General features: G+C 59.7%; 2 protein-coding genes across 3 annotated transcripts; both read left to right on the forward strand.

The window, feature by feature from the left end:
- Window positions 1-11,795, forward strand: UBE2J2 (ubiquitin conjugating enzyme E2 J2). 2 transcript variants are annotated; one of them, XM_032395740.1, is made up of 7 exons: window positions 1-166; window positions 4,450-4,580; window positions 5,519-5,559; window positions 9,754-9,856; window positions 9,936-10,074; window positions 10,460-10,540; window positions 11,140-11,795. In XM_032395740.1, the coding sequence occupies exons 2-7, from the start codon at window positions 4,450-4,452 to the stop codon at window positions 11,422-11,424; spliced, it is 780 nt and encodes a 259-aa protein (XP_032251631.1). In that variant the 5' UTR covers window positions 1-166; the 3' UTR covers window positions 11,425-11,795. The 2 variants fall into 2 exon arrangements, with proteins under 2 accessions (XP_032251631.1, XP_032251639.1); XM_032395748.1 differs by lacking the exon at window positions 1-166 and adding an exon at window positions 415-630.
- Window positions 11,796-15,844: 4,049 nt separating this feature from the next.
- C1QTNF12 (C1q and TNF related 12) lies at window positions 15,845-20,685 on the forward strand. The gene is given in 9 exon segments (XM_032418847.1): window positions 15,845-16,323; window positions 18,598-18,714; window positions 18,795-18,808; window positions 18,810-18,907; window positions 18,997-19,148; window positions 19,652-19,760; window positions 19,964-20,054; window positions 20,216-20,294; window positions 20,503-20,685. Coding segments are annotated over 9 exon segments (924 nt in total). The 5' UTR covers window positions 15,845-16,158; the 3' UTR covers window positions 20,602-20,685.
- The last annotated feature ends 1,064 nt before the right edge of the window (window positions 20,686-21,749 follow it).

Here is a 21,749-nt window from a genome sequence, read left to right on the forward strand (position 1 = left end):
CAGCCATCTTGCAAGCTGAGGCGGCGGCGGCGCTGCGGCGGTTCGGTGGCCTCGGTCCCGGCGCGGTGAGGCTCTCCGGCGCGGGCCACGCTCTTCCTTCCCTGCTCCGGCCTCGACCACGGCGAGCCTGAGCGCGGCGGCGGCCCACGCGCGGCGACGGGGAGAGGTGAGAGCGCGGCGCGGGCCTGAGCCGGGGCTTCGGCCGCGCGTCCGCTCCGCCGGGGCCGGCCCGCGCGGAGGGCACGGGGCCGTCGCAAGGCTTGTCCCCGCCCGATCTGCCGCTCGAGGGGCCCGGCCTGGCGCTTCCGTGCGCGGAACCTGAGGTCGGTTACGGCGGGGCGCCCGGGGCTCCGGGCCGGGGTGCTCCTCCGGCCAGCTTGGCGGTTTGCTTGGCCCCCCGGCTGGGCTCCTGCGGAAAGGCCTCCCGTTAGTGGCGCGCTTGCGGGCTCCTCCAGGACTAGCCGGCGTGGATCTTGGTTTGTAAACGACCCCGGGAATCGCTGTTGGGGTGGCTGCCATTGAGCCCGTCGCCGCTTCAGCCCTCAGCAGTACCCCGAGCTGGACCCCAGCAGGAGTGAGCGTGCTTGGGGTTGTGCCTGGTGGGGTGATAACCGAGAGGAAAATCGGGCGGTAAGAGTGGGAAGCCGCGGTGGGGTGGCTGCCCTCGGGCCCGGGCCGGTTGCTCGTGTGTGCCTGCCACTGTGCACGTCTGCCGGTTACCTGCAGCCTCAGCGTCCAGCCCGATGTAGACGCCGGGCCCCCTTTTCAGTCGATGCCACCTGGCTGGTCTGTGTTTCATTCACATCCAGTGCCCGGCGTCTGTCGGGGCCCAGGCTCGGAACAGCTAGAGAGGCAAGGCCACGGCCTAGGGGGAGTAGCGCCGGTAAGCGCGTGAGAAGACCCTCCGGCAGCGGGAGGGGGTGCCCTGTCCGTTCCGGGTGAGGGAAACAGTGTAGTCTGGCTTTGGTAGAAAGAGGCCTCACTGAAAACCTGGCTGTGTCGATGAGGCCCGGTTGGGTCTCGGTGCCTAGAACTTGCAGTTGGTCATCTGCACTGTCGTGAAGGGTTGACCTCTGGGGCAGCTCCCCGCCCAGGCCGGTGCACAAACTTCCGTGAAAGTCTTGGGCTTGGACGTGTCACGTGCCCAGTGGGTCAGTCTGGCCAAGGTCTCTTGCCACACGGTCACCTGAGTTTACGCGTACACGGAGCAGAAATGTGCGGAGAAGAAAGGAACGGGGAATGGATGCGGGGCAGGTGGCAAGCCTGTGTCCACGTGAGGCTGAAGGGACTCATGCCCTGTGATATTGGATCGGGCTGCTTTCCTTCAGCTTCTCTATGTGAAAATGTTTTATTCATGCCATTTTTTCTTAAGTGTCTGCACTCTGTTTCGTTCAGCATAATGCACTTCTGTGGGCCTTGTCTGTGGGATTTGCAGGGAACTTGAGACATGCTTCCTAGTGTGTGTAGGTGCTGTAGACTGGAGGGGCTGTGAGACCACTGACTGCAGCACGGAGGGGTCAGTTGGGAGCCCTTCCTTGCCACGAACTGAGGAGTTGAATCATAAATGTGACTTTAGAGTTTATGCCTTTGGGAGCAAGAATGAGAGGAGACGTTTGTGACTGGCCAGGCAGGATCCATTTATTTTTGTGGCTGTCCAGTAGCCTTCATTAAGCATCCAGCCTGGCCACATAATTAAGTGGCAACACAGTGGTATTTGAATTATCCAGTGAATTGTTTTGTATATGGCAGAGTGCTAACTTTATATGAACATTTAAAAGAAACAAGTCCAGTGTGGTCGTTCTGCTTTTGGGTTGTTGCTGTTTGTTACTAGGTGTTGGTCCCGGGTGAGCCGCCTGGCCCACTTGGCTTGGCCAGGAGCTTGGGGGCAGTGCTGTATGGGAAAGCATCCCTCTCCAGGCTGTTCTGTAGCCTTCTCCCGCTGTGGGTTCACCAGTATCTCTGCTGGGGCCTGGCAGGCACCTGAGTGGTGTGGAGCTGGATCGCAGGGAGGCTGGTGGAGGCATTTGGCAAGGGAAATCAGGGAGGCTTTTGAGGGACTTAGCTTGGCTAGGCCAAGAAGAGCTAGGCCAGGAGGAGCCTAAGTGAAGTTTTTGCGAGTAGAGACCAGGCTGAGAAGCAGCCATCTGGTTAGGATGAGGAGGGGATTTGGGAGTGGGGAACTAGGAGGGGGCTGGCTGGGGCTTCTTTGTCAAGGGCTTGGCTCTGGGGGAATCTTGAAATGCTGTGATCAGAACTGTGGGTGGAGAAAGTTAATCTGACTTAAGTGTACAGAAATGGGGTGAGACTAGAAGCTGGGAGGCCAGTTGGGAGGCTGCTGTGGTGGTTAATGGGAACAATAGTGGGACCCTGCATTAGGGTGAGAGGAGTGGGGACGGGAGAAGGAGGAGAACAGAGACCCTGAAGTTTAGGGGCCCCAGAGAAGTGCGGTGGGCAGTGGTGTGTGGAGGACTGCTCTGCAGGCCTTGGGGTGTAGAGTGAGCACACTGAGCCCTGGCTGTCGCCTAGGGGTTTAGTGCTCTGAGGGGAATTCAGCCTGCAAAGGGGCAGGAGTCCACAGACCTCTGACCTGATGGAGCTGTCGCTAGGGAAATGAGCACACAGAGGCCCTGAGGTGAAGATGAGGAGGGGCAAGCACTGTGGTGGGGGATGGGGGTGGAGTGACTTCAGGGTTGTGCAGGTCAGAGGTCAGGGTGGAGATCCTGACCGCTGATGTGCAGTGCTGTGGCAAGATGGGCTGAGATTGCTGAGTGGCAGCGTCCGTAGCACGGGGGAGAGCAGGGCAGGTATGGCTCCGATTGGCCACCACTGTCTCCTTTCCATTCCTGCGTACCCCTACGTGTCCTCTGTCTCTATCATATTTTAGACCAGTGGCTTTCACACTTTATTTTTAGCAGCAGAACTTTTTTGCCTTGCTATCTTATGGGAAACTTCAGTGTATAAAGCAGTTTGAGTTGGAGCTGTTCTGATGTCTGTGAGGGTGGGGAGCTCTGTGTCTTCTCTCACCATCCCTCCCCTCTGCCTCTGAGCATAGCTGAAGTGTCCCAGGGCCCCCTAAGCCAGGCCATGTTTCTTCTCTTGAGGCCTCGCTCCTGGTCCTTAGCCTTCAGTGCTGTCCTGTCCCTCCCATGCCATCTCATCTGTCCCATTCGACCTTCACTGAACTGTTCAAGTGATCTTTTTTTTTTTTTTTTTTTTTTTTTTTTTAGGATTTTTTAAATTTATATGAGAAGAGAGTGCCCACACACATGAGTGGTGGGGATGGGGTTGCAGAGAGAGAGGGAGAAGCTGACTCCCCGATGAGCAGGAAGCCCGATGCGGGACCCTGGGATCATGACCTGAGCCGAAGGCAGATGCTTAACCGACTGAGCCACCCAGGCGCCTCATGTCCAAGTGATCTTTCTAACAGAAAATCTGATCTCCCTCAAGGCTTGGGCCTAAAAACTTTCTGCTCTGCTGCTTGGCCGCCTGGCCTTGCCTCCCTGGCCAGCCTCGTCAGTCGCCGTTTACTGTGCTGTGGCTCCGTACACAGTGGCCCAGTACTCTTCCCTGGACCCATGATGCTGCCCAAGTCCCTGTAGCTCCTTCTGTCCCTCTTCCCAGCATGGGTGTCATACTTTCAAGGGTCCCCTCTCTCTCCAGTCTCAGGGAGAGGCCCTTTCTCTGCTCCCCTGTTCCTCCCGTCCACTTTTGTGCAGCGGTAGATATGTTGGAAAATGTTTAACAACAGGCTTTTGCGGGGGGCTGGTTTGGGGTGCATCCTGATTTCCATGGTATAAACATTTCATTAGCACAGAGTTGGAGAGATATGCACATTCAGGAGCACTGGTCCAGGCTGGCTTTAGCACACCTCTACTTAGAACCCTTTAAATAAGATTTTTTCGTGGCACCTGGGTGGCTCAGATGGTTAAGCGTCTGCCCTCGGCTTAGGTCATGGTCCCAGGGTCCTGGGATCGAGCCCCACATCAGGCTCCTGGCTCAGCAGGGAGCCTGCTTCTCTCTCTCCCTCTGCCTCTCCCCCTGCTCATGCTCTCTCTCTGTCTCTCTCTATGTCTGTGTCTCAAATGAATAAATAAAATCTTTAAAAACAAATAAATTAGATGTTTTTCTTCCCATTTTGGTTCTTTGAGGACAGGAGTGAGGCTTTGGGTTTTTTTTTTTCCCCTTAATTTTTGTATCTGATATTACATAAATGAAGGTTGTGGCAGGGCAGACGGAAAAGGAGAATCTGCAAGTCCTGCAGGCGTCTGAGTGGGTGGGCAAGTCAGGACAACCCACAGGCCTGGGTTCTGGGTGGCTGGATTGACTGTGCATGATGATGGGCTGCAGAAACGAAAGCAAAAGTGCGGGGCTGCTGAAGCTGTCTGCGGGTAAGGAAAGCAGTGGCGTGCCTTTTCCTTCTTTGTAAACAGAAATGTTTGTTTTCCATAGATGAGCAGCAACAGCAATAAAAGAGCTCCAACAACAGCGACCCAGCGGCTGAAACAGGACTATCTTCGAATTAAGAAGGACCCGGTGCCTTATATCTGTGCTGAGCCCCTCCCTTCCAATATTCTTGAATGGTAAGGCTCTTCGTTGCCATTCACCTGACACTGACTGGCACCTGGGTTCTCTGCTGGCTCCCATCATGGCATTGGGAAAGGTGCACTTGCTCACTGCCCCTACCCAGTGTTCTCAAATCGGGCACCGGAATTGGGAGCAGTGAGAAATTAAGGCCATGTTCCTGGGTGTGTCACGTGCTTAGCTCTGAGGGTTGTTCCTGGTCTGCCAACATAGGATGACAGTGTTTTTGGAGTCAAACTATCAGCCAGCAGATAGCGGGTGTTGCATGGTCCACAACGGTAAGACGGTGTTTGTGGGACAAGGGGTTTGTGAAGGGATGGTCTGGTCTTGCATTTCTGGCTGGTTCTACTTTCTCCTTTGTGCTTTTCTGTTTTGTTTGCAAATCTTTGAGTTCAAACACCTCTTGACGTACAGCTGAAGCTCTTTGTTTGCGTGGGCAAGTGGAGTCTCTGTGCGGGGACTTCGGTGACGGGCATGGGCTGTGCCTGTTCCCCCTGCTGCAGGTCAGCCCTCGGAGGTCGGGCCTGCTTCTCCCAGAACATCGACGTGGGGGGCACAGAGCCACCTCATGTCACCAGCTGTTCCCTGCTTGGCCTACTTCGTAATACTTGGGCACACCGAAAAATGCAGGTTTCCAAGTACACCTTAAGAATGTATGTGAAATTAACATTGGGAAGATTGTCATTTGGCTATAATGGTTAGAGAGGATTCCTTTCTTGCATATTGTAGACATAAAAATACTTTGTGGAAAACTCACAAGGTCCGGTGTTTAAGATTCTGTTACAAAGTGACTACACCATCTACAGTGCAAGTTCACCTATTCAATATTTGTGAATATCTGGTGTTGGCTGGACCCTACAAACCCCAGCCTTGGAGTGATTCTAAATTTGGAGAATTTGTCATCCCCAGAGCTAGCTGATTTTCTTCTCTCCCTCAGGCACTATGTGGTCCGAGGCCCAGAGATGACCCCTTATGAAGGTAAGTCTTTAATCTGAGAGGAACAAGAGGCCGTTTGACCTTCTGAATAGACCTCACCTGTCAAACACTTGGTATTTGTGAATCACGCCCTATTTTGGATGTGCATTAGTGAGATTGGACTTCCTTGGAATCCATCCCAGTATTTCTCCAGGTCCTAGAAGTGTTTGGTTTTGCCGTTGTGTTCAGTCTTTGGGGGCTATCTGTAAGTCTTAGGGTTTACCCAGCCTCTGACATCAGTAGGATCAGAGCCGGAAGACAGACCAGGTGAGCAGGACAGTGCGGCCAGTTTCTCCCGGGGTTTGTTCAGACCAGCATGAATGTTGTCGGAGGAAGGAAAGGTGTATTTATGGAGCACTCACTCTGCTGCGCCCTCTGAGCTAAGTGGTTGGGCCCCTTTGTGGATGGGGCACTGAGGCTTAGGGAGGATCTGCTCTGGGTCAGCTGGACACCTCTGCTCTCCTAACTGCTGCTGAGACTGATCCGGTGATGCCACTCAGGGTCCTCTGGTGTCATTTACAAAGTAGACCTGGGACTAGCCAGCACATCGGGGGGCTGCAGGGAGCTTGGCACCAGCCTCAGAGTTTAGGCCAGGGTGAGAGATGAGCCATGGCAGGACAAGCCCAGGGCAGAGCTGTGGCCAGGTGGGCAGTACCTTCAGCTCTCTAGCCACTGGGTCCTCACTTCAGGTGACATGTCCCTCCACATGGGGCTTTTGCATAAGATTTCACTAGAAAAGAGTCCGGCTGCTGGAGGAGAACGTTTGGCCTATATGTCACTAACTCTCCTTTGATGCGGGAGTCCCTGTAATGGGAAGATGTGTCCTAGGGAGACAGGTGCAGAAGCCTCTCTGTAGGTTGGGTGTGTTCATAGTGACATGCCGGGGACTGCCCGAATGCCCAACAGCGGCATGTGGGCTTGATGGGCTTGCAGTGGGTTTCCTAGAAATGCAGCAAAAGACGGGCTTTATGGCCGTTTGGACTGATCATGCTAGAATGCTTGTTAAATATGTGTTTCTGACACACTAGGACATGAGTGTGTGCTCTCTCTCACAAGGGGCATTGTGCCTGGTTTTTAAGTTTATTTTTTTGTAGTTTTAGTATTTTCCGAATAAATAGTGAGCATTTATTAATTTCTGTATCCAGGCCTGTTGCTGCTGGAGATGAGCCTGGAGGGGTGCAGGCAGCGGGGAGAGGAGAGGGCAGGCCCCGAGCGAAGGCATGCAGGGCTGGGACTACAGGAGACCCCCATACCCCCCAGGCCCTGGCTAGCATGGGGTCTCCTGTCTCTGCAGAAAGAGGTACCCTCTTTTCAGACCCAAGCCTGTCACGAATGCTTCCTGGTGTCTGGTGCTCCCCTGTGCATTTCCCTGCTGGTTCTGGCCCTCAGGCTGCCGGCAAGATTCCCTTCAGAGACAGAGCTTTTCCTGCTGCCCCTCCTCCCCTTTCTTTCTTCCTCCTCGTTCTCTGCCTCCTCTCCCTTCACTGCCCACTTCAGCACCTACTCCTGTCCCCTCCCCTGCTGCCCATCCCCTCCTCAGTTCAGGGCTACACTCTGCAGCCTGCAGCCCTTCCTTCTGCTGACCGCTCTCACCTGGGTCGGTAAGGGACCCCTCTGAACTACCAGTCCGAAGGACAGATCTCAGGCCTCAGTGTCTGGGGTTCTGTGGACTCTAGTGGTTTCGACTCTGGCTTCCTCCTCACTTGCTCCTCCTCTGACTTCTGGGTGTCCTGACCCTTCCTTCTCAGTCTCTCATGGCTCCTGTCCCTGTCCCTGTCTGCTTGGCACAGTGTACTCCAGGTGCACCATCCCTGACCGTTCTGAAGCGGCCTCCTGCTAGTGCGGGTGTCGCTGAAGATTCTCCCTGGATTGATTTGTAGATTTTACACAATCCTATCAAAGTCGTAATAAAAGTTTCTTGTAGGCATACACAGATTTATTCTGAGATTTTTATTCTAGAACATACACGGAAAGGCAGAGGATCTAGAATAGCTAAAACAAGAATAAAGTGGGAGGAGTCACTCTGCTTGATTTTTCAGACTTGTGTAGTTTCAGTGAGCAGACTGGAGGGAATGTGGAAATGCAGGTCAGTGGAACAGAGTGGAGAACCCAGGAACGGTCTGGCACAGCTGTGGCCTGTGGATTTTTTTCTTTTTTCCCCACTTCGTTACAAAAGCAGTTCAGTGGAGGAAGGGCAGTGTTGAAGGGCAGCATCGTGCTGGGTGCTCTCCCTGGCCTCCTTCCAGGGCCACAGTGCTCTCTGTAGTTTCTGTCCCCAGGGCTTGGCCAAGGCTGTGCTCGCTCCGTCCCCTGTGGACACTTGGAATGAAGCATGTGGGAGTTGCTGGCCTTGCACTGCTTCCGTGCCCTCCCTGGAGGCTCTGTCCTCCCATGTTCCCTGCTTGGCCTCTTCACCTCTCAGGATGAGCCCTCCTGGGCCCCCCTCCAGCACAGATCCTCCCAGGATTCATCTTCTGCACTGTAAGGGGCACCGAGATGTGGAGGATGGCATGCTTCTGTGGCTCTGCGTGCGCCGCCTGCCACATGTCGTGCAACTTGCTGTTCGCTTCTCCGGTTTGCTCCCTGTGTTGCCTCTGCCTGGCTCCTGCACGGAGCCCTTCCCTCGGTGGAAGGTTTTCACCTAGCATCTGTCCAGTAGATCGCAGGAGGTCGAGCCGCCGGGTCAGCGCAGGTATTGAGAGTTCTGTTTCCCCGGCAGGTGCACACCGTGTCCCGAGGCAGTGTCTTCCCACTACCCCACCCCCCGAAGCTACACGGGGCAGCCATTTCTTGTGTAGCGCTGAGCCAGACCGTTTCAAATGCGCATTGACTCTTCCTGCTTCCTCGTAGGAAAAGCCCTTGTTTGTATCACTTGCCTATTTCCCAATTTGGCTTTCTTTTCTTAGTGATTTTGAGTGTGTGCGCTCTGAGTGTCATTTATAGTGTTAGTTTGTCACTGGTGGACTTGTTGGCCTGTTGGGTTGGCCTTACGAGGGACACTTGGCTCATATCATCCGTCCACCACTGGCAGAGCTTGGAGTAGAAGACCGCACTCCCGTGAGGGGGCTAGGGCTCTGGTGGGGAGCCCAGATGAGGTGGTGGGGAGGCCCTACCCAAGAGTGGCTTTGGAGCAGCGATGTGTGACTCTTTGGGACTAGTGTGCCCCAGTCCTTGAAGTGGGACCACACCCAGGGTCCCGGGGGCAGCAGGGAGACCAGGTGGAGGTGAGGGCAGCTCGTGAGGCCTCACTGTGCAAGCACGTGGGCATACAGACATCCCCAGGTGTCCCGTCAGTGCGTGTCCTACTTCTACTTAACGTGCCCGTGATGGGCCCAAGGTTCTGCATTTCCAAAAGGCTCCCAGGTGCAGCCCTGAGAGGGTGTGAGGCCTCAGGTAGGCATGGCCAGTGGGACTGGGAGCTGAGCGGGCGGGGCTGAAGGCCATGAAGCTAGCAAGGTCGCCCAGAGTGTTGGTCCGGATCAGTTTGAAGGTGTGGCCAACAGGATTTGCTAATGGAATAGATGTGAAATGGCGGCAGGGCCAGGGGGTGGGTGGGTGGCAGTGGGGCCTCCCAGATTTTAGTCTGAACGCCCAGGAGGATGGAATTGCTGTTTCGGGGAACTAGCTGGGATTCCCTCTTGGACCCGTCTGGGCAGCGTTGCCTGCGTGGCCTCGGCAGGGTGGACTTGGGCGTAGCTCTCCGGGAATGTCACAGAAAGAAGAGCGAGCCATTGGCAGGCATCCCAGGGAGGTGGCGGCTAGAGTTTTGTTTTTTTGTGTTTTTACGGTGGGAGAAACGATGGCAGGTTTGCTTGCTGCTGGATGTAGTTTGGTGGGGAAGGAGAAATGAGTAGCGCAGGAGGGAGGGGATCTGAATAGGGGTGACCTCAGCTGACATGCTGGGGAGGGCGGCAGGCGGGGGCCAGTGAGGAGCTCGGTGCAGCTTCTTTTCTGATGCTGTGCTCTGAGTGAGAGAGGGGATGTCATGAGCCCCCAGTGAGACCTCCAGCAAGACTCTTGTGTTCCAGGGTGGTCAGCTGGTGGGCACAGAGATGGGGGAGAGCGGGTGGGGTGGGATGGGAGGCCAAGGGTATTGACGCCAGCCTGAGGGCTGGAATGGGGCTGAGTGGGAGGGGTTTGCCCCCACAGGAGTTGCACTGTGGACCATGACCAGGCTCTTTCTCTGTTTTGATATAGGTGGTTATTATCATGGAAAACTAGTTTTTCCCAGAGAATTTCCTTTTAAACCTCCTAGTATTTATATGATAACGCCCAATGGAAGATTTAAGTGCAATACAAGGTAAGGCATTTTTGCTTCTCAAGTGTTGAGTGGGGTCAGGATTGGGGTGAGCTCTGTTGAGTGGGTCCCTGTTTTTCAGGCTGTGTCTTTCCATCACGGATTTCCACCCAGACACGTGGAACCCGGCCTGGTCTGTCTCCACCATCCTGACAGGGCTCCTTAGCTTCATGGTGGAGAAGGGCCCCACCCTGGGCAGCATAGAGACGTCGGACTTCACGGTGAGGGCCGAGAGCATGGCCGCGTGCTGGGGGGCTCCCTCTCATGTCCTTGCTCCCCAGGAACACTCGCTGCTCTGGGGTTCCTTGTTCTCAGCAGGGGGAAGAACAGGCCGAGCTTCCTCAGGGGTCTTGGGAGGGGCGGGCAACACCACTGGTTTTATTTTTCTATTGTTTAAGTAGGAATCAAGTTTAATGTTACTAATTGATGATAATGGAAAGATAAATAAGCCTTGATAAGACTAAATTAATTTGTTGTGAAGAGTGAGTTTATTCAGTGTTTTCAGCAATGTGAAGATAGCAGCTTTTGAGGATAAAATAGTCTTTAGAATTTGAAAGAATTGAAGTTTATCTTCGGGCTGATTATTTCCCTTCTCTTTCTTCCTAGAAAAGACAACTGGCTGCACAAAGTTTAGCATTTAATTTGAAAGACAAAGTCTTTGGTGAATTATTCCCTGAAGTCGTGGAGGTAAGGAACAGAGGCTGCCAGTCAGTTCTACCCCCTTGCACATCGGAATCTTCCAAAGAGAAGATGGTGCTGCTCTGCGTCCCTGTGCTGCAGACACACAGCACGGAGGGCACCTGTGCCCACGGGCACCTGCAGGAGCTAACTGGCAGGCGCAGCCCCGCCCCTCTCCTCCAGGTGCCCAGGGTCTGGGGGGCTTGGACGCTGGGGTTGGAGCTGGAGAGGCCAGGGAAAGGGAACTGGACGTCAGGGTGTGGAGCTCCTCAGGTGGGCTGCTGAGCTGCAGGGAGGGCCCTTGGCCAGGAGGGGCAGGGGGAGCTGCACTAAGGTTGAGGCCACGGTGATTCCGTGTCACTTGGACCTGCTCGGTCTAGGCCCTGAGAGGTGCAGGCTTGGTGATTTTGACAAGTCCCTGGGCCCCCTCATCTGTAAGACAGAGTTAGCAGCAGCCTCTACCTCCTACAGCGGGTATCAGGATTGAATACATGGGACGGGCGACCGCTGGCCCCGCAAGTCTTTGTGGTGGATCTTAGAACCCTCCCTAGTCTTAAAGGAACTCGTTTGTTTAGACCAACCGTTGTTTCTTTTTGTTTTTATCTTAGGAAATTAAACAAAAACAGAAAGCCCAAGATGAACTCAGTAGCCGACCCCAGGCTCTCCCCTTACCAGATGTGGTTCCAGATGGGGAAACACACCATGGTCAGAACGGGCTTCAGCTCCTCAATGGGCACGCGCCAGGGGCCGGGCCACACCTCGCGGGGCTCCAGCAGGCAAACCGGCACCATGGACTCCTGGGCGGCGCCCTGGCGAACTTGTTTGTTATAGTCGGGTTTGCGGCTTTTGCCTACACGGTCAAGTACGTGCTGAGAAGCATAGCGCAGGAGTGAGCCACATGCCACGGCCGGCAGAAGTGGTCAAAAACGAGGGACACTGGGCCCGAGCTTGCCATGGGCTGGCTGGACATGCCGCCGAGCGCAGGGTGGACCTGCCTGACTCCTGGGGTTAGCTTTTTAAAAACCTTGAAAAGGAAAACAAAAACCAAAGTGTGTAATTTGGATTTAGAGGAGATGCAAGATTCTCAGCTCCCTGTCCTCGCTCTGGGGTCGTTGGGGACCATGGAGCTTGGGTGTCGAGGAGGAGGGGCCTCACGCTTTGGTTTTATAGCTTATCTCCTGTATCGTCTTTTGGACCTGTTTTAGTAAACCTGTTTTTCATTTTATTAGATTTGGTCACTTAAAAATACAAAACTCGATTATCAAATACTCTGCGTGCATTCTTGGTCCAGCGGAGCCCTGGCTCAGCAGGCAGGAGGAGTTTTCACAGCTGCGCCCGGCTGGCAGGGGCAGGGGGCCTGGCCGTGGGGCCCAGGGGCTGGCCAAGGACAGCCACAGATGGGGTCCAGGAGACGTGGGGCTTGGCCTCAGCATTTGAAATGTGTTTTGTTCACTTGGAAAGAAGCAGTCCCTCGTAGGAGAGGGGGTTCTTTGTTTTGCTAACGTTGAAATTCAGCAGCTGCTTGCTGTCTGACCACAAGGTGGCACCCTTTACTTGAAGAGCCACCATGTCCTGTGCGGTCCCTAAGGCTGCTTCCAGTTCACCACCCCCCACCTCCTTGCCTCCACACCCGAGCCAGGCTGGGCCCCCCACTGCCACCTCCAGGTTCCCGGAAGCTGCAGGGGGTGGCCCCTGGTGCCCGCAGGACATTTCCTCTGACCCTAGCAGCCCCCCGGGGATCTGCACCTGACAGGCAGGTTCTGTGCACTTTGGGGCTCCCCTCACACTTGGTCCAGATCTTTGCTTTACCCTAAAGATAGGCTCACATGTTCCTTTTCGCAGCTGATCCATGTCTGCTATGGGCTCTGCCCTGGAAGATCACACACGGACTGGGCATCACGGGAAGTGAAGGCTGCCCAGGAAGGGCAGGGCCGGTGGGGTGGAGCTGGCCCCCTGGCTGCCGACGTCTTCCATCAAGCGCCTGTTTGATGATTTCACTTGCACGTCATCTGAAAGCACTGTGTCTGTGGGTCCCGGGCTGAGGGGCTGTGATCTCACTCCAGGGGCCACAGCGGCCTCAAGTGCAGCCACGCACTTGTACATCTTCGACATTCTTTGGTTTTTGATCGGTTTATTTAAAATTGCTCTATAATTTACCACTTGTGTGTATTTAACCCACTCTTGTGAAAAAAATCTTTCATTATATCTTTGTTCCTAAATGTTGTGCTGTTTGAGTCTCTTGGTGGAAATGCAAGTCCATCTCAGCCCAGTGCCAGGCTCGCCCACAGGCAGGCCAGCGGCTTGGCCCGTGGGGGGCGCCCCGTGACTAGCCATGGGCCCCGGCAGCAGCGCCACACTGCTGGGCCTGGACCCCTGCGTGCAGTGGTAGGCAGGGGCGGCCTCCGCCGGGCCTCCTCTGCTGTGCTGGATGCCGGGCCTTACCCTCTGTCCATGGCCGGATCTGATCCAAACACTTGATGTTTCCTGAGGTTTTGAGGAGGCAGATTACATAGCAAATATTTTACTTAACGTGGGTTATTTCTGCGCCGTATGTGAAATCTCAACTATTAAAAACCCTTTGTCAGCGGTAGAAATGACCCGTGCTGTACAAAGCCTTCACCCAGTGTCCAAGGCGGCAAGCTGTCTGCAGTGACCCAAGGTGAAAGATGACCTTGGGATGCCTGGCTGGCCCATTCGGAAGAGCAGGTGATCCTTGATCTCGTGGTCGTGAGTTTGAGCCCCACGTTGGGTGTAGAGATTGCTTAAAAAAGAGATGAACTTGTCCTGTGGGTCTACACGTCTGACCCCATGTCCATGTTGCTCTCCCTCGGGGGGGTCACCGGCCCCTCCCTCTTGTGTGGAGTCCCTGGTGGATGTTGGGCGTCCCCAGTAGTTGTCCCAGCTGAACCGCTGAGTGCAAGCCGTGTTTGGAGTCTCTTAATTCAGGGAGAAAGCCCCTGACCAAACTCAGGCTGCATGGACACAGGTGAAGGGGTCCTGGAGGTGTGGAGAGGGGTCTTGCAAAGGGCGTTGCCAGCATCTCTCCCCCGGGAAGCTTCCCCAGGCCCGAGTCTGGGACTGGAAACTGCAAATGCAGCCGAGGGGTCTGGGTCTGGGTCTGAGGCTGGAGCGACCGTCATGGGGGGCAGACTGCTGTGGGGACAATGCCCAGTGTCTGGGTACAGAGAAGCGGCCGCTGGCCTGGGCCTCCCCTCCAGGGGCAGTGGGTGTCTGCGGCAGTAGGGCGTGGAGGACTGGGGAGCAGGGTCTCTTTGGTGGTTTTCCAGGCAGCTCCTGTGCTCACGGGGGGAGCTGGGCCGCTGGGAGGAACCCTGGGATGCAGGGGAGAGGGGGAGGGGGCACTGAAGAGCAGAGAGCTGCTTCCCTGACACTGGACCCGAGCCCAAGGGGGCCGCGTCCCCCTGCAGAGCACAGCTTGGCTGAGACTCATGAACCAGTGGGCTAGCGAAGTGGCTCCTGCTTCCTGCTGATTGTCGAGGTGCCTGGGGATGGGAGCAGAACCCACGGTTCAGCCGTGGCTGGGCCTGTTTGAGGCCCACTGCCGTGTGGCTCCCCCATCCAGCTTCAGAGGTCGTCTGCTGTAGGTCGAGCCGCCTGGAGGACCGCGCTGGAGGTGCCCACACAGCAGCCAGTCGGAGATGGTGCGCTGGCCCTGGCACTCTGACACACTGAAGCCCTGACGGACCGGGCCATCAGGTGCCCAGCCTCCTGGGCCCCGCAGGAGGGGTCTAGCAGCTCAGTGGGAGTCTCCTGGGCTACCTTCCTGACCTGGTGTTGGGTGCAGGTCACATCCAGGGTTCCAGCTGGGCAGAGCACAAGGGGATCTTCCGCAGCGTGGCCCCCTTCAGGACCCAGGCATTGGGAGCCGGCTCACCAGCTGGACACCCGGAAGAGCTGAGGCCCCAGCAGCGAGCTCGGACTTCGCCATAACCGCCCGCTGTTGTCCCCGGACCGGCCCACCTCTGCCTGAACCAGGAGGGGGGACGGGTGACCCCAGGCCGACTCTCCTCACATCTTCCCCACCAGGCTTGTCTCTGGGGCGGCTCTGCTTGTAGCGGCCATGGACACGGTCTGGGGCTGGGGTCTGCCTTCATCGTTCCTAGTGGACGTCTGGAAATTGAGGAGTGCCGGGAGGAGGACTCTTACGCTGTCCACTAGGACCAGTGTGCCCGCTTCCTCTAGACTGGACTGCAAGCAGCAGCTCCTCTGGGGGCTAGCCACGGCTCCGACCGTTCCTAGTCCTGGTCCACTGAGGGGCAGCGGTCAGCCCCCCCGGGCCCCCGTTTCGTGGCAACTGACTGCAAGGTTTTGTTGGCTTGAGCTGGCCCCGGTCATCCTGTTGCCTGCAGTGGGCAGGTGGTTAAGGAAGGGCCCTAACTCTCCCTGGGGACCCACCCACTGGTTTTCAGGTCCAGCTGGGGGGAAATCTTGTGCTCCCTCTCCTTGGGCTGGACAGCTGTGGAGGCAGCAGGCTCCTCTGGCAGGGCTCACCGTCGTGCTGACCTCCGGATTACAAAGGCCTGGGGACTCATGTCCCTTTCCCCTGCTGGCTTAGGACAGCAGGAAGCCGAGAGGCCTGCTTGGGTGAGGGCACCCCCTCAGGCTGTAAGGGTTGGCCTTGTGCCCCAAGAAGAGGAGGGGGTAGAGGGACTCGGGCACCCTCAGCTAGGCCACCCACCATGCCTTTCTCTGAGGTCAGTCAGTCCCTCCCCTCGCTAGCCATGCTCACCCCCAGTGGAGGGCCAGTGCCCAGGGTCACCTAGGCCAGGACAAGGCTGGGAGCCCGGTAGGTCAGCTGTCCTTCCTAGGTCCCGCCTTTCTCAGGAGCAGGGTCTGAACCAGGCTTCCGGGCATCACCGGGACCCTGGGGTCGGGGGGCCTCTGTCAGAGGGCCTGGAGGGGGCCTGTGGTGGGGCTGGAAGGATCCGGAGGGGCTGAGTGAGGTGGGTCATATGTAGGAAGGGCAGATGGGGCTGTCGGTCCTGATGGAGTTTGTCCCTACCCTGGGACCTCCTGGGCCACCACCCTGAAGGGGCTGGGTGTGAGGTGCCGGGAGCTTAGCTGGGAGGCGGGTGGAGTGAATTCATGTTAACAGTTTCCAGGGTGAGCTGGCCCTCCTGGAGAAGGGTGGGGGCTGTTTCCAAAGGCAGGGAGCGCCCCGGGGAGGTGCAGCCCCTTGCAGCAGCCTAACGCCCCCGTCCACGCCCCCGGGCTGGCGGGGGAGCCCTTGTTGGCTGGCAGACCAGCAGAGTGTGAGCCCTCCCCCTTGGAGTTTTGGGGAGGAGGGGAAGGCTTATTTGGCGGCGTGCGCGGGCAGCCCGGGCACTGCGTGTGAGGGGAGGCCGGCGCCGGCCCCAGCCCGCGGGCTCAGGAGCGCGTCTGCCTCTGCCGGGTCCCTTGTGTCGTCCGCCCGTCGTGGTGCCCGTCCTACCGCTGTCCAGGCTCGCCCTGCCTGCGCATGCACGGGGGGCGGCTAAGTGCCCCCTGGGGCTGTGTCTTCCCCCGGGGGCCCTGAGTGCCGGCTGCAGTGCCGCCCCCATGAGCACACCTGGGAGTCCCCGCTCGCCGCGCTGAGCCGCCACCAAGGTCTGGAGCCGCTGGGCGCCATGCGCTGGGCTTGGGCCGCCGCCATGGCCCTCTGGCTGCAGGTCACGCTCCTTGGGGGCGTCGGGGCGCAGCGGGAGCCCAAGAGGCCACGGCAGCCCAGCCAGCGCACTGAGCCCCCCACGGCCACCGCGTCCAACAGCGAGGGGCTGCTCCGCTCCCCCAAGGTACGCACGGGCTGGTTGCTCGCGGGTGTGGGTGTGCGCGCACTCCCAGGCTTCAGGCGGCCCCCGGGCTCTGGGCTGTCCTCCCACTCGCAGGCTCTGCCCTGCCCGGCTCTCCAGGCCTCCCCATCCTGTCTCGGCGCAGTGGGGCTTTGGGCAGGACTTGCAGCAGCGGCTCTTGGGGCAGCCACTGGGTCCCCCGGGCCCAGGGGAAGGGTGGGGGGAGGGGAGGGGCTTCCCAGAGGGGCTGCAGCGAAACCTTTGAAGCCCCAGGTCCCACGTGCCTCTAGTAGCTTGCTGCCGTTGGGTGTAGTTGCTAATTCAGGCGTGGGGCGGGGGGGCGGGGGGAGCTCTAGGCCCCTTGTTGGGAACCCAGGTATCCCACAGCTTGAGCGGCTGGAGAGGCTAAGGCTAGCCTGGGCTCTGTGCTTGCCGGAGGTCCTTGCCCTGACCTCCACTGTGTAGCCAGGACCCCCATGGCCTCTGGCACGGGCTGTGTTCTGGTCGTTGGAGTCCCTCTGGCCTCAGTCGGCCCCTGGGGTCCTCTCTGAGACAAGAGATCCCTGCAGCTGCCTCAGCCCTGGTCCTCCACCCTCTTGGGCCGAGCATCTCCTGAGGGGGTCTTGGCGCTGACCCCACCCGCACAGGCCTGGTGCTTTCACACAGCTGCCCCACTGGGGGCCGCAGGCCTGGAAAGGGAGAGGCAGCTGCTGGGGCAGGCCCCCCACCCCCCAAGCCCTCATGCCTTTGATCCTGGCCTCCCGCCTCCCAAGGGCGTCTCTGCGGCGGCCAGCCCGGCTGCTCTCAGCCCACGCAGCCCATTGGAGCCCGAGGCCCCATTTTCCAGATGGGCAGGCTGAGGAGAGTGAGTCCTTGGGCCCTGCCAGCCAGAGAAGGGTGGGCTACCGACAGCTTCTGGGGGCAGGCACGGGTCCATCTGGGGACAATCAGGCAAATCTCTATTCCAGGAGTGGCCTCCATGGTGGGGGGCTGCCATGGGACACATATCCCAGGACAGCCCTCCCCAGACATTGGGACCCCTGCTCTTCCTGCTAGGGGTGGGCTCATCTTCCACCTGCCCCTTGGCCCCTAGACACCACTGATGGACTTGTCTCTCCAGGCTCCTGGGTCCCTCAAGCATGGCTAGGGCGGGTGGCAGCCAGGGGATCAGGCAGATAACAGATATGCGAAGAACCAGGACATTCAAATATTCTTGGCTTCTCTCTCTTCTCTGGGTGGGGCCCAGATCAGGGCTGGGAGGCACCCCACCCCTCCTGCCCCTCCCATCCCCCAGGATAGAGGCCTGTCTGGTCTGCTGAGAGGCCCTGGCCCTCCCGGGTCGGGAGGCAGCACCTGCCCCGGGAACCTGGCTCTTGCCATGTTTGGGACTGAGGGCAGACTGCTGGACTGGACCTGCCTGAGTCAGGACCTCTCAGCTTGCCCTGCCGGGAACAGCTCTCCGAGAGTGGCCAGGGCTCTGCTAGCCCCATGATGGTGGCTCTCTCCCAGCCAGGCCAACATCTGCTGTGTTCCTGCCCATGAGCTTCCTGTTGGCATGCAAACTTCCTCAGAGGCAGGCCGACTCTCTCCCCAGCCCACGCCCCCTTACTTGGCGTGATGTGCTCCTTCTTTGACCTTGGGGCTTAGGGTGCTCCTGCCTCTCCTGCCTGTCCTGGTGCAGAAACTGGGCTTAGGAGGGGGTGGTTGGAGGGTGGAGGGGGGCATGGCCTTAGGCAGCTCCACTCTGCCCCTCCCAGACCTTGCTTGAACAGCCAGGTGGGCTGGCCAGCTGTGGCCTGGGTCCCAGCCTGAGGGGCGGGGCCGGCGGGAGTGCCAAGGCTGCCCGCTTGCACCCCTGATGCCCAGCACAAAGCAGAGCCTGTGCCCATCCTCGCTGCAGCCTGGCGTGGCTCTGAAACTCTTGGGAAGCCCCCCACCGCCCCACCAAAATTTGCTCCTGCTCTTTACCGCCCACCTGTCTGCTTGGGGGTAACCCGGCACAGCGGGAAGGGACACAAGTGCTCCAACACAGATCCAAAACCAAGGTGCCTGGACATCAGGTCCTGGCTTCCACAAAGGAAGCCCTTGCCGTGTGTGTCCAGGCCTGGGTCCCCAGGGTGGCCTGTGGTGCCCCACTGCCACGTGTCTTGTGTGTGCCCTGAGTCCTGCCCAAGGTGGCCTGGGCCCTGAGTTTCCCCACTCCCCACTGGGGGCAGTAGGGCAGGACTCCCCGGGGCCCCGTGGCCAGCACACTAGCTCTGTCCCCTGGCCCTGCAGCCACCTGAGGCCCTGGGGTCTGAGTTCTCAGACGCCCACATGACATGGCTGAACTTCGTCCGGCGGCCAGATGAGGGGGCCTCGAAGACACGGTGCCGGGGCCGGGACAAGAAGTCGGTGAGCCCCGGGGTCTGAACCCAGGGCAGGGGGGGCTGTGGTTCCCACTGGGACCCTCACTTTCTCCTGCCTCCCCCCAGCGAGGCCTCTCTGGCCCCCCCGGGCCCCCCCGGGCCTCCCGGACCCCCTGGACCCCCCGGTGCCGCAGTCACCCAGGAGGCCCTGCTTCGAGAGTTTCAGGAGATGCTGAAAGGTGAGGCTGTTGTCCCGGACTCTTCCTGCCTGGGCCCTAGGGGTGACCACCCCAACCCCAAGACGCTGCCCTCACCCTTTTCCCCACAGAGGCCACCGAGCACCGGTTCTTGGGGCTGCTGGGCCCGTTGCTGCCTGAGGGGACTGGTGGGCGGCTGGTGGCCGAGGCTTTCCACTGTGCACTGAAGGGCCCCATGGTGGTGGACCAGAAGACGCTGGCGGAGCTGCATGGCTTCCAGGCCGTGAGTGCGCGTCAGGGCGAGCCCTGGTCTGCTCGGGGCATCTGCTGAAGGCCGTCCTCATTGCCAGCAGGGGCCAGCGGTGGGGGGGGGGCAGGGTGCTGGGTCAGCTCCCCACCGCTGGGCAGGTCTCACACCCAGCACATACACGCAGGGGGCGCCTGGGGGAGCCAGGCGCGGGGGGCGGGGAGGAGGTGACCTGGGTCAGGGTTAGCAGGTCCCGTGTGCCACGACTTAGGGTGGGGTCCAAGGTGGCCAGGAGCCAGGGATGCCCTCCCTGGTGGGGGCTCTTGAGAGTTCACCCATCCCTTCGGGCCTGGAGCCTGTGCCCAGAGGCCCAGGTGGGTGAAGACACACAGGTTGCCCCCACCCCATCCTGCCCACCTGGGCCCTGCTTGGTGGGGGGGGGGGGGGGCAGCTGTTGGTCACAGGCGCCTCCCCCAGGCTGGATGTGCAAGATGAGGGCCCAGGCCCTGCAGCTGGCTCTTCACCTGCTATCCCTCCAGCCCACGGCGCAGGGCGCCTTCCTGCGGGGGTCTGGCTTGAGCCTGGCCTCGGGCCGGTTCACAGCCCCGGTGACCGCCATCTTCCAGTTTTCTGCCAGCCTGCATGTGGGTGAGTGGGGGCCAGCCCCCAGGCCTGGGTCCCATTGAAGAGGTGCCTCCTGTTCCATCCCCACCTCCCGCAGGGGAGGGGGGTTCTCGCTCAGGGCCCACTCCCCCCCAGGCCTCAGCGGCTCCTGGGCCCGCCCCTGGCAGTCTAGCCACCGCCCCACTCTGCTCTGTCCTCCCTGGGGGAGGCTGGGCCTGTCTCCACAGACCACAGGGAGCTGCAGGGCCGGGCGCGGCCGCGGGCTCGGGACACAGTGCGGGTGCTCGTCTGCATTGAGTCCCTGTGTCATCGACACACGTGAGTGGGCCTTCCTTGCGGGCACTCTTGATGCTGCGGGGGCCGTGGGTGGTGGTGCCCAAGCCTGGACTGTCCTGCCCGGGGAGAGCTGTGTACCCGGTGGGGGGGGCTGACCCCACAGCCAGCGTGCCCTCACCCTCGCCCTGCGGCGCCGCGTCCAGGTCCCTGGAGGCCATCTCGGGCCTGGAGAGCCGCGGCAGGGTCTTCACCGTGCACGTGGAGGGGCTGCTGCAACTGCAGGTGAGGCCGGAGGGCTGGATGGGTGGGGAGGGGTCCTCCGCCTGGAGCCTCGGCCTGGCACTGCTTAAGCCAGCGAGTGGACGGACATCGGCCACGTGACCCCCGGGGTGGGTGCTGCCTGGTGGGGCTCGAGCTTCATTCCTCCATATGCTGCCCCCTGGGCAGGCGGGCGCCGTGGGTGGTGATGCCCACTGTGGGGTGTCTGCAGGCTGGACAGTATGCCTCCGTCTTCGTGGACAACGGCTCCGGGACCACCCTCACCATCCAGAGTGGCTCCAGCTTCTCCGGCCTGCTCCTGGGCACGTGAGGGCCAGACAGGGGCCCAGAGCACCTGCTGGCCCTCACGCACCCACTGTCCTGTTAAACCTGTGCTCACAGCAATAAAGAGCTCTCAGCCCTCCCTGTCGCCTGGTTACTGAGTCGTCGTGGAGGTGGGGGTGGGGGTGCAGCCCCGGAAGGACGTGCGGTCTCAAGTCCAGTCCCGGAGGCTGGGGCCTATGACACCTGCAGGGCCAGGCGCCCAGACCCATTCAGCCTGGGAACCAGAAGTCCCAGAAGCTGGTGAGTCAGACGGCAGCCGGATGCCGTGCGCTGTCCCTGTCTGGGGGGCAGAGAGCAAGGTGGGGAGCCCTTCGGAGGGCCTTGTCCGGCGGGGGCAGGCACAGGGAGCACACGGGTGGGGGCCACGCACAGGGCTGCGCACGTGACCCCGGAGGGCGGTGCGCCTCCCCCCCCCCCCCGTGTGCTAAGTGCGCATGCGTTTCCGGGGCGGAGCCGAGGGCACGTCTCCACTCCCGGAGGCCCGTGCAAACCCCAGGTGGGGTGGCCGAGGCCCTGCCTGCGGCTCCTGTGGATTTGGGGCCCTCTACCCCCACCCTGTTTTGGCTCCAGCGAACCCAGACCAAAGAATGTAAATTGGTCTTGGGATGTCCGGGCCCCTGCAGGGCTGCGGAGATACGATCTCTGGTTGGCACCTGGGCCCTCAGCAGGCAGCCCCACCTCGGGGGCCGGGGGCCAGGCCAGGCCCCTGGCCCCTCCAGAGATGCCTGGGAGCCGGGGGCAGGGCCTGAAGCCCCCTCTCCAAGGCTGAGCAGGGCTGGGCAGGGGGCGGGGAGGACGAGGGCTCCCGGGTCTGCCTGCTGGCTCAAGGGGCAGGGAGGGGAGGCAGGGCGGGAAGAGATCGGAGCCGAGAGCCATTATCCAGCCCCTCCCCTTGGGGACCCTCCCTGCAGCCCGCTGAGTAATGAGGCAGGAGAGTGCTGGTGCCGGGCTGGCGCCAGCCCCCACAGCAACAGGCTTGGCCGATGACCCGTCCTCACCTCGCTCCCTGGTCGCCCCAGGGTGGCGTCAGGGGCTGGGGGCCGAGTTGGGGGTGTCTGTGCTTCGCGGTGGCTGCAGGCGCCGGCCCGGTCTGAGCGGGATATTCTGGCAGCTTGCGGGGATGGGGGGCGCGGC

The sequence above is a fragment of the Phoca vitulina genome, unplaced genomic scaffold, assembly GCF_004348235.1.
Source record: "Phoca vitulina isolate PV1807 unplaced genomic scaffold, GSC_HSeal_1.0 scaffold2, whole genome shotgun sequence".
Lineage (NCBI taxonomy): Eukaryota > Metazoa > Chordata > Mammalia > Carnivora > Phocidae > Phoca > Phoca vitulina.